General features: G+C 29.9%; 2 protein-coding genes across 2 annotated transcripts in view; one reads left to right on the plus strand and one right to left on the minus strand.

Annotated features, from left to right (window-relative positions):
* LOC116134981 overlaps window positions 1-9,262 on the plus strand; it is a 47,508-nt gene extending 38,246 nt beyond the window's left edge. Inside the window, exon 2 of the mRNA XM_031420665.1 lies at window positions 8,635-9,262. Coding sequence (XP_031276525.1) covers window positions 8,641-8,910 — 270 coding nt within the window. The 5' untranslated portion in view covers window positions 8,635-8,640 and the 3' untranslated portion in view covers window positions 8,911-9,262. The remainder of the gene's footprint in view (window positions 1-8,634) is intronic.
* Window positions 9,263-9,858: 596 nt separating this feature from the next.
* On the minus strand, window positions 9,859-11,147 carry LOC116134949 (receptor like protein 22-like). The gene is made up of 2 exons (XM_031420625.1): window positions 11,135-11,147; window positions 9,859-11,033 (listed from the first exon to the last, which is right to left on the minus strand). Exons 1-2 carry the CDS (start codon window positions 11,145-11,147, stop codon window positions 9,859-9,861), a joined length of 1,188 nt encoding a protein of 395 aa, XP_031276485.1.
* Window positions 11,148-12,845: the final 1,698 nt, after the last annotated feature.

A 12,845-nucleotide genomic window follows, 5' to 3' on the forward strand; every position in this document is an offset into this window, starting at 1 on the left:
CTTACTCTTTAATTTATATTTAAATGATAAAGAGTCTGTTGGACTCTTGTTTTTATGAATATACTATTTATAATAAAGAGTTTAGATCATATAAAGAATCATTTGGAGATGCTCTTAAACCCTGTTTTTTTGGAGGGAAAACAATTTACAGCATTGACATTACGAAAGGATGAGAGAGAAGCAATTATTACTTAAATGTTTACGAGAATAGAGGTTGGAAAGTAGGAATTAATTTATTGGAAAGTTGGAAAGTATGAATTAATTTATTGTAATAATTAAATTGCTTTAAAAAAAAAAATATGTAAAGGTCCCTGTTTTATCTCCCAAAGTTGCAAGTGCAATCCCTTATTGCAAGCACATGTTTTTTTCTTGTGTCAACCTTTATCACCTTGCAAGTTTAATAACTGTTTGCAACACATTGATTTTTAACACATTTTCATACAAAGGCACATCCTTTTATCTCATTTTTGCCAACAAATGAATATGTTAGTTCACATTGTAATAAAATAGTTGCTAAATAAAAAATGTTTTTATTTTTTATTTTTTATTTTTTGTAATTGATCAGAATGTTGTATGGATAAAATAGATAGAGCTGGATATAAGTGTTTTATGTATATTAATCTGAATGTTGTGTGAATAAAAAAGAGAAAGCTGGATAAAAAAATGTTTTCTGTATATTATTCTGAATGTTGTGTGGATAAAATAGAAAGAGTTGCAAAAAAAAATATTTTCCGTATATCAATGTTTATGTATATGTATTCTGAATATTGATAACAGAGTATTTTTTTTCTTAAATACTCTTAATCACCTTAAATTATCATTATATATATATATATATATATATAAAATATATATATATATATATAATCATAATTATATATATAATATTATGTGTATAAAGTCTTGTATAGAATGAGTGTGCCATGTCATTATGGTAAAAGTCATTTTCTCTGTATGAGAATGTGATGCATCTTTTTGCATAGATAGTCTAAGGGTATTTAGGCAATCAATGGTGGGCTACGGGCTATGCGTTGCTCCACCACTGCATTATTCAAGTGTTCATATATTTATTGATCTCTATTCAAAGAATATTCATAGATTTTATACAAGAGATTTTTTATCTACGCGTAGACAACTTAAAATTCAATTAAACTAACCATTGTAATCCAAGTGTTCATATTTCGTTTGATATGGCTTTGTTTACTAATAAGTGTTAATTTTCGTGTTGGAAGGAAAGCATTATTCATTGTTTGATTTGGAAGGGAACTATGGAATCTAGAGAGCGAAACTCAGTATTTGAAGCAATTTTCGGCAACAGTGATGATATTGTTTGAAATTGAATTTTTTTCACAAATGTCTTGATTATAATTAAACTTATAATTGTTGACATGAGTCAAGTGTATAATAACTTTATCATATAATTAAATTAAAATATGAGATTTTGATAACAAATCCAATGTTTTGAAAATATTTCATTGTAATTTGATTTTCAGACTTAATGATGAGAGAGAGAATTAAATGAAATTTGAAAATCATTCTCTCTCTCACCATTAAATCATTTTTTTACTTTTTAATTCGGTAAGGACAAATATGTCTTTTTATATATGAACCTTATGAAAAGTTAAATATATACCTATTTTATCCAGATCAATTGATCCAACAAACATTTTTACATTTAAAAATTAATGAAGATGCTCTTTATTTATATGAAATATATTTTATATATATAAAGTTGAATACTCATATGGGTTGATCGACACGTGACACATTTTAGAAGCTCTAGAATTGCTCCATTTTGACACATTGGATTGACAAGCCAATCAAATTGCTTTATCTTGACACGTTGGGTTGGTATTTATTGCTCCATCTATAACTATAATTAATTAAAAAATCGGGTCTATAATAATAATAATAATAATAATACATGTGCATTTCATTAGCATTCTAAAGATCTAACCATAATGACACATTGGATTTGTGATTATCACGTGGTTGAATCTTATTGGTGATGATGTAGACAATATTGATTGTTGCATCGGTATTCCAAAGTTTAAATAAATAGACATAAAGATTGGATTACATAGGTGTATTGCATTGGTTGTATTAATAATTAATAATAATAATAATTATATAGGTACATTGCATTGACATTCTAAAGGTCTATCCATAATGACACTTTGGATTTGTGATTGTCATGTGGTTGAATTTTATAGGTGATGATGTAGATAATATTAATTACTGCATTGGTATTCCAAAGTCTAAATAAATAGACATGAAAATAGGATTACATAGGTGCATTGCATTGATAGTAAAAGCATACTTGTTTATTAATAATTATATAGGTGTATTGTATTGACATTGCAAACCTTTCTTCATATTCAATTTGTATTTAATTGTGTTGGTATTCGAAAGGTCTAAATAAGAGGTTATAAAAGGAGCGTATATTCAGTTCTGTATTATCACAATATGTTAGTTGGTGTCAACAATATGTCTGGTCTTTTGTTAATTGTTTATAGGTTATGTTAGTTTGTGTTAATAATACATCTGTTCTTCATGATTTTGTTAATCGATGATTTTTTATTTATTTATGTTTTTGTTGTTGTTGTTGTTGCTGTTGTTGTTGTTTATAAGTCAAAGATTCATAAATTGGCATGGGATAAAGGAAGGATGTCTGATTGACATTGTCACATGAGTTGTTATTTTGATTTATTCTTCTGAATGTAAGCATATCTTGTAACTATTTTAATACAAAATTGTAAGTATATCTCCTAACTATTTTAATGGTTATTATTTGGTTGAATGATTGTTTTTGTTCAGTCAATATATTTGAATGATTAATTGTGTTAGTCCAGCCGAACGGTAAGTGTATTCTTTAACAATTTTAATATGAAGATTAATAACTTTTGTTGATTTCATTTTCAGGTAACAGTTGTTATATGAATGAATAATTGTTCCTTAACAATCTTAAAAAAAAGATCGATTAAATTTTGTTATGTTTGTTTTCAAGAAAATGTTCACGTACTTTACTAAGATCAAATCGAGGATGATCCTATTGTCAGCCGAACTGTGAGTATGTGTCATATCTATATTAGTAGAAATAGTTAATTTGTGTTCAATGTGTTTTCTGTAAAAACATTCGTGTATTTTAATTTGTTATATGAATGATTAATTGTTTATGTCCTACTGATGTGCGAGTATATATGTTAAATGAATTAATTTTGGTTGATTCTATTTTCCAATTAATAGGTGTTATTTGAAGTATTTCTTATCAGTCCTAATATGATAATCCCTTAAATTTGAGTCAAGTAAACCATTCATTTTATCATCACATGTATTTCGGTTTCCACTGAACAATCAGTGGTAAATTGATCATAACTTGCTCAATAAACATCCAATTGATGGAAAGATTGAATCTGTAGAAACTAGATAGACAATGCTTTAATTTGACATATTATACGCTTAATTTGGATAACTGTAGCCCCACTACTGAATCATTCCTTTCATTATCACACACATTTTGGCTTCCACAATTAGTAGTAAATTGACCATAACTTGCTCAATAAAAATCCAATTTATGAGAGGTTTGTATTTTTAGAAACTAGACATACAACGATTTAAAATGATATATTATATGCTTTATTTGGATAACTGTAGCCCCACTTCTGAACCATTCATTTTATCATCACATATATTTTAGTTTCCTCTAAATAGCCAGTAGTAAATTGACCATAACTTGCTCAATAAAACCTCAATTAATGAGAGGTTTGAATATTTAGAAACTAGATAGATAGGGCTTTAATTTGGTGTATTATATGCTTAATTTGTATAGCTGTAGCCACACTTATAAACCATTCTATTTATCATCACACACATTTCAGTTTCCACTGAACAATTAGTAGTAAATTGACTATAACTTGCTCAATAAAACTCGAATCAATGAGATATTTGAAATTTATAAACTAGATAGATATGGCTCTAATCTGGTACACTTAATTTGGATAACAATAGCACCGCTATTGAACCATTCCTTTTATCATCACACACATGCTTAATAAAACTCCAATTGATGAGAGGTTTGAATTTTTAGAAACTAGACAGACAAGACTTTAATTTAGTATATTATATGCTTAATTTGATAACTATAGCCCCACTGCCGAACCATTCCTTTTATTATCACACACATAAAACCAATTCAATTTTAGTGATGACAAAGGAAGACAAATATTGATATGCAGTTTTAATTATACTTGTTCTATCTCTTTTTGTCGATATTTTTTTATGTTACATACATATATCAAAAACAGGTTGTTGCTGGGTATAACAAATTTTATTTGTATCAAAAATATCATCTGATGTTTGTTGCTGAACCATGTAGCTTTAATAAACCATTTATAATATGCTGAACCATTATTATTATCCTTAAAGGAAAACCAATATTAATACGTAGTTTTAATTGTAATTGTTCGATCTCTTTTTGTTGACATCTTTTTATGTTACATACATATATCATGAAAAGAGATTGCTATTAAATATAACTAATTTCATTTATTTAACACACACATTTCTGTTTCCACTGAACAATCAGTAGGAAATTGACCATAACTTGCTCAATAAAAATCAATTGATAAAAGAATTGAATCTTTAGAAACTAGAAAGATAGTGCTTTAATTTGATATATTATACGCTTAATTTGGATAACTATATCCCCACTGCCGAACCATTTCTTTCATCATCACACGCATTTCGACTTCTACTGAATAGTCAGTAGTAAATTAACCATAACTTGCTCAATAAAAATTCAATTGATGAGTGGTTTGAATATTTAGATATTAGACAAATAGGGATCTAATTTGATATATTATAAACTTAATTTGTATAATTGTAGCCCCACTTTCAAACCATTCCTTTTATTATTACACATATTTCGATTTTCACTAAACAATCGGTAGTAAATTGACTATAACTTGCTCAATAAAACTCCACTTGATGAGAGGCTTAAATCTTTAGAACTAAACAGATATATTATACACTTAATTCAAATAACTGTAGCCCCACTACCGAGCTATTTCTTTTATCATCACACACATTTTGGTTTCCACTTAATAGTCAATAGTAAATTAACCGTAACTTGCTCAATAAAACTCCAATTGATGAGAAGTTTGAATTTTTAGAAACTAGACATATACGGCTTTAATTTGGATAATTGTAGCCCCACCGTCAAATTATTCCTTTTGTCATCGCATATTTTGGTTTTTACAAAACAGTCAGTAGTAAATTGACTATAACTTGCTCAATAAAACTCTAATTGATGAGAGATTTTAATATTTGAAATTAGACAGATAGATCTTTAATTTGATATATTATACGTTTAATTTGGATAAGTGTAGCCCCATTTTTTAACCATTCTTTTTATCATCACACACATTTTGGTTTTCCCTATTTCTCGATTTCCGCTAAACAATCAGTAGTAAATTAATTGGCTATAACTTACTCAATAAAAATCCAATTGAAGAGTGGTTTGAATATTTGGAAACTAGAAATATAAAGCTTTAATTTTATATATTTTATAATGAATTTGGATAACTATAGATCTACAGCCAAACCATTCATTTTATCATCATCACACACATAAAACCAATTTAATTTTAGTGATGACAAAGGAAAACAAATATTGACATGCAGTTTTAATTGTATTTGTTCTATATCTTTTTACTGATATTTTTTATGTTACATACATATATCGAAAATAGGTTGTTGTTTGATATGACAAATTTTATTTGTATCACAAATATTATTTGATGTTTGTTGTAGAATCAAGCAAACCATTTAAAATATGTGAAACCATTATTATCCTTAAAGGAAAACAAATATTGATATATTGTTTTAATTGTGATTGTTCTATCTTTTTTTTTTTTGTTATCTTTTTATGTTATATACATGTATCATAAAAAGAGATTGTTGCCAAACATAACTAATTTCAGTTATTTAATAAATATCAACTGATGTTTGATGCTTAACCACGTAGTTTTAGTAAACCATTCATTTTATCATCACATACATTTAGGTTTTCACTAAACAATTAGTAGTAAATTGACCATAACATGCTCAATAAAACTCCAATTGATTAGAGGTTGGAATCTTTTGAAACTAGATAGTCATGACTTTAATTTGATATATTATACACTTAATTTGGATAACTGTAGTCCCATTGTCGAACAATTATTTTTATCATCACACACATCTCGGTTTTCACTGAATAGTCAGTAGTAAATTGACCATAACTTTCTTAATAAAAATGCAATTGATGTGAGATTTGAATATTTAGCAACTATATAGATAGAACTTTAATTTGATATATTATACGCTTAATTTTGATAACTGTAGCCCACTTCCGAACCATTCATTTTATCATCACACACATTTTAGTTTCCACTACATAATCAGTAGTAAATTGACCATTGCTCCATAAAAATCCAATTGATGAGAGGTTCAAATCTTTAGAAAATAGACAGTCACAACATTAATTTAATATATTATATGCTTAATTTGGATCACTTTAGCCCCACTATCGAACCATTCGTTTTTATTATCATACACATTTTGGTTTCCTCTGTTTCTCAATTTCTACTTAACAGTCAGTAGTAAATTAGCCATAACTTATTTAATAAAAATCCAATTGATGAGCGGTTTGAATCTTTGGAAACTAGAAGGATAGGGCTTTAATTTGATATACATACAATGAATTATGATGACTATAGACCTATTGCCGAATCATTCATCTTATCATCACACACATAAAACAAATTCAATTTTAGTAATGACAAAGGAAAATAAATATTGATATGTAATTTTAATTGTATTTGTTCTATCTCTTTTTGTTGATTTTTGGATTGATTTTGTTGTTCGATTTGTGGGTTTAGTGGGTTTTACAATTATCTTCTTTCTTTAGGATGCTATCTCAAATGTTTTTTTTTGCTATAGGTGGTGGTCAATTATAATTGGAGCAAACAGATTTGTATCACAAGGCCTTTGTCTTCATGACTTCTTTAATGCTTCAATTAAGTTGCCTTCAAATTATATTGTTGGAGTTGTTGTTGCTTTCTATGTGAGTTCTCTTCTCAACATTCTTAATTTTTTTTTAATTTCTAAAATAATAATAATAAAAATAATTCATTTTCTCTTCTCAATAATCAAAATCAGTTTTTTCCTTTGGCTTTGCAAGTCTCTTGCTTAAAAGTTTATATTTTTTAATAATATTTTTTTTTCTTTGATTGATTTATAGACTTATCAATAATACCTAATGAGTTATCTTGCAAATTTTTTTGCTTTTCTTGACAAAGTTTTAAACTTTGGTTGCGGATTTCAAATAGTAACATATTTTAGAAGAACCATGATGATATAGACTTTTAGTTCAATTTGTGGATATTTTATTTATTGATTTTTTAATTATCAATTCAATATAAAATGAACCCCTATATAGAAAATACATATTAAAACACAAAAAAACCAATAATATATATATATATATATACATATATATATATATATATATATACTTAACAACCAGTGATGTCGGTATAAATTTTAAGTTTAAAGAGTTGATCTTAATAATATTCAAGTGACTTAAATATTATATACGATTTCTACAAATACTGACATCGAATATCAAAGAGTCTACAAAAATAATATCAATTATACAAGGTAATAATCCTGAAAATATAATTAGACCATATAATATTCAAGTGATCTTCTCAAGTTGGATGAATAATTTAATGACATCTACCTATAATTGATATTAATATTATACAGACACAATTATTATTTTATCTTTAACACAACTTTGTATGTATATAAAATTTATATTTTTTTAAAATTTGTATATTTAACAATTGTTATGTCTTATCTAATTAGTTTATTTTTTAGAATAAATTTGTTTACAATTTATTTCAACACATTGAATCAATATACACGCACAACGCACGAGCTCATTTCTAGTTATCGTAATTTAAAGTTTCCAAAGATTTAAATAATTTAAAGGAATATTTAATATATAGATTTTTTTTTTTAATGATTTTCGAAAAATTTAGCATACTAATATTAACAATCCATATGTCCCCAAATAAGAATAAAAGTTAATTCGATATTCCAGTTTTTCTCATCCAATATTACAGACACATATCTGCAGTGTTTTCATACTTAAAGCTATACGAAAAATTGAACTATAGCATTACTCTTCCTCCGATTACACTCGTTGTGGGTCTTGCTCACCGCCGGTAAGCCCCTCCAAGTCTCTTTTACGCTGATACTTGAGTTGCCCGTAATCGGTCAGATTAGGTGACTGAAAAGCTCTCTTTTCATCAATTTTTTACAGTAATTTTCTATGATTATACTCGTTGGTATATATAATATATATATATATATATATATTATAAATTGGTTATATCTGGTCATACTGTTCTAGGTCAATTCATTTTCTTACAGAAAATCGATGTTATTGTTTACAGTTAATGTGCCCATTGAGAGGTTTCGTGAAACGCGTCAATGATGTTTTAAAAAAAAAAAAAAAAAAAAAAAAAAAATTGGCCATTTGATCCGGTAAGTGTGGTTTTATTCACGTATAATGAAATTTTATAGGCAGAAATGAAGGGTTTGATATGGGCTACGGCAGAAGACATGGCAAAAAACCGTGGGCGTGTTCTGTCCTTGTATCGGGAGATACTGCGAAGCCTCAACTCTCCCAAACTGGAACTGAGTTTAGCAGCGAGGCTTTCGAAGAAGGCGGAGGCTCGTGCCATTTTCATGTTGGGGTCTGAAGAGCGATCCATTCACAACATTGAAGACCTCATTGACACTGCTGTGTACGCGCTTTCTCACTTGAAAAAGGGTAAAATCCCCAAACATATTCAATGAATAACTTCTTAATTCTTTTGTTTGCAATAGTTCCTAACATGTTCTTGATTGTTGGGAGTTTGGATTGATCTGGATTAGAGTTTTGTTGTTTGTGTATTTGCCTGGACTGCCGGCTGTCGCCGTCTACTACCCACATTTTTCCTCCCACCACCTGCTCGACATATTTCCCAAACCAATTCCGCCCAGCACACCCACGTCCAACCCACTGCGCGTGCCACCAATGGGTTTTGCTGTGGTGGATGGTGGTGTTTTGTTGGGGATTAGGGTTTTTGTGGTGGCTTGATGGTTGTTTGTCCGACATTGAGTTGATCTGGGGTGGATTGTAGTTGCGATTGCTAGAATTCAAACCTTTGTCTTAAATAATGTATTTTTTTTTAAATAATCTATATATTACATTTAAAATTGATTTAATTAAAGTTTTTAATGTCTATAAACAAGTTGTTAACTTAATCTCTTACAATTCTAAATTTACTTTTCACAATGAATCTAAATTTTTCTCAGCGCTATATCACTTGAATTCTAGCTGCTCAAGTTTATTTTATCATCTTGATTGCAAAAGTTTTAAATGAAAGTAGTTGCAATTCTTATTACATCATCAGACATAGTACATCCTTTCACAAGGTTCCTACTTTAACGAAATCCTCAAGTAAAATGTGTTGAAAAAAGTAAAAGGAAAATTTGAAATTTATTCAAGTTGTTAGATACAACATTACTTAATGCTATATTTTCAACTACAAACGATATATATATATGGATGTTACATGTATAAAATAATTATATTATTTCAGAAAAAACATTGATCCATAACATTTGCACAAATATCAAATGGATGTTCTGCAGGAAAAAAAATGGATGTATAATTTAACCGAACTAACCTTGTCAAGAGAATCACTTTTGCTTAGTCTTTCTATTGCATCTTCGAATAAGTCCATCAATCATTAGTAGAAACTATTGTGGTTTTCCTGTTGAGAAAACTATATATCCTATAGATAAGCCGAGTGATAGTTCACTTCTATAACCCATCATGATGACTTTCCAATCTAACCAGGCTGAAATGTGGTGTTCTTCATCATGGGCTATTGATGATTCTGGTTGTGGTGCCTCGTCAATATCACATTTGTTCGATAACATAAATCCACAAAGTCTTGGGTTTCCACTGTATGAGTCATTTTGGAAGGTCTCGAACTGATTCCCCCTAGGAATCGATCCCACAAGATGGTTTTGTGATAAGTTTAACTTTGCAAGAAAGGTCAAACCTACCAATTGCGATGGAATCTCTCCAACAAACTTATTTGAAGATAGGTCTAAAGCTTCAAGTGCAGTCAAATTTTCGAAAGACAAAGGAATATGACCGATTAGGCTATTTTGAGAGAGACTGAGGAGTCGAAGTGAATGAAGTTTTCCAATTGAGTTTGGAATTTCTCCGTGAAAACAATTGTTTGAAAAATCAATGGTAGTAAAAGCAGTAACAATTTTCTCTGGTCGGATTTCAAAACCTTTAACTACCATCCCCACTGAATCTTGATAATATTTTTCACCTATATAATTCAACTTCCTTTTGGCTTCAACAAGATTCATCAAAGCTTTTAGATTCTCAAAGAACCTTGTTGGCAAACGACCACTAAAATTGTTGTGTGAGAGATCTAAGATCCTCAGCATAGGGAAAGAACTATTAAATTCAGAAGAACCACACTCAAAACCATAAAACTTGTTGAAGCGAAGTACAAGAACCTGCAACTTCGGAAGATCTCCTAACCAATACGGGAAACTATCAATGATCTTGTTGTTTCTGAGATCTAGAACTTCAAGCATGGTACAATTAACCAAACTTCGTGGGGTTGACCCTTCAAGTGCATTGTTGTTGAAGTTAATAGTCCTGAAATGATTGCCCCGTGCAAAAATTCCAGGAATGCTACCATACAGTCTATTTTTTTGTAGATCCAACACATGAGTACTACTAAGGTTTGCCATGCATTTCGGAATTGTACCATTCAAATTATTATAAGAAAGATCTAGAATTTCTATGCACTCATATTGCAAAAGCTGAGAGGTATCTCCCCCGTGAAATTGTTGTTTGACAAAGAAAACAATCTCAAGTAAGGTGGTGGATTTGGAAGTGGTCCCTGAATCAAGTTGGAATAAAGGTTAAGATATTCAAGATTTTTCCATGGAAGTCGATCCATGCCTGTAAGAAAGTTGTGAGAAAGGTTTAACCAATGCAAACTTTCCTTTCCCATGTTCCACATCCACTTGGGAATTTGACCATGGATTTTGTTGTCAGAAAGGTCTAGATACTCCAATTAGTGTGAGCCACGTAAGAAATCCGGAAACTCACTTATGTTACAAGCTGATAAACTCAATGTATCAAGTTTGGTAACGGAAGAGTTAATGTTGAATGTGGTGCTCAATGATAGATTGATATTGGAAAGATAAAGATATTCAAGTTTTTTGAGCTTTGAAAACAAGTAAAGCTCAGTTCCACTTGAATTGTTTAAAGAAAGAGAGAGCCCAGTCAGATTCACAAGTTCAAATATTGAACCTCTGGAACTGACCCGTGCAATCTATTATTATGCAAATAAATAAATTTCAATGATTTACTTTGAAATTCATCTATATGCTAGTTAATTGGTTATAACTGAGGTTCACATACCGCAATAAAGGTAGAGTGAATAGCCAAGATGGTAGGGACCCATTGAAATAGTTATTAAATAAATTAATAAAAACCAGACTTCCATGGGGACTTACTTGAGAAGGGATTGGACCAGCTAGTTGATTTATTGCTAAGCTTAAAAAAGAAAGTTGAGTTAAATTGACAAAAAAACCTGGAAATCCACTGATGAAATTATTGCTCTCAAGATCCAATGTATAGAGCTTATCAAAATTGGAAAGAAATGAAGGGATTTGACTTGCAAAATTATTTGTTGGGAGGCTCAAATAATTAAGTTTTGTAAGGTTTCCAATTTCTCGTTCAGGCCTAGCAGATTTCGCGTTAGTTCTCCAGTCTATGTTGGTTTCCGCGTTTCACAGATTAGTCCCGACCGCAAAACTAATTCATGAAAAGGAAGACAATATTAATTGACCCTTCATTTCTTTCTATTTATAACCTTGTATGTCCTCGTGATTTCATCATTCAGAAAAAATGGGTTTTCTATTGTGGGTTTATCAAATTTTATACATTCAGTTGTTGTATTTGTGCTCTCAAAGTTCTGCATTGCTCCAATTTCAGCAACTCTTATCCTTCATGAATCATTCGTCCTTTTATTGTGATTATTATGCAGAACATTCAGATATTTATCAATGGGATACTCCACCATATTGTGATGGAAGGTGTCCTTCTTATACTAAAACAATGTCTTGGAAAGAGGATAACAATTGCTGCTCTTGGGATTGGTCTCGATCTTAGTTGTGGCTAGCTTCAAGGAAACATCCCTTCCAATAGTAGCCTTTTTCTTCTCAATCATTTGCAAAAGCTGAATGAACACTAAAATCAACTTAGCAACCCATTCCGCTTAAGTTTTAAGAACTTGGTAATTTTAACACTTTAAATTAGTATCAGAGGTTGTTTTGAAGATTATTTCAGTTGACCCTTGCTTGTTATTTGTGCTTAAATTTTGATTTGGTTTCTGTTGCATTTTTGTTTTATTTCATGTTTGTGAGCAGTTTTCTCGCTATAGACCTTGTGTGACCACCTTGGAAGCTGTGTGACCACCTCGTGTTGAACTTTTTGATTGTTACCACCTATGTGTGTGTACTGTCACCTCTGTCTTATGAACTTGAAGGTGACCACCTCAGTTCTTTTGTGACCACTCTAACTATTTTGTTTACCATGAGTTTGTTTAGTGAAGGAGGGTCTACCAGTAGACCACCCTTGTTAGAGAGATCCAACTATGCTTTTTGGAGACCTAGGATGCGTGTCTTTTTGAAATCCATTGATG

The sequence above is a fragment of the Pistacia vera genome, unplaced genomic scaffold, assembly GCF_008641045.1.
Source record: "Pistacia vera cultivar Batoury unplaced genomic scaffold, PisVer_v2 Contig292, whole genome shotgun sequence".
NCBI classification, from domain to species: Eukaryota; Viridiplantae; Streptophyta; class Magnoliopsida; order Sapindales; family Anacardiaceae; genus Pistacia; species Pistacia vera.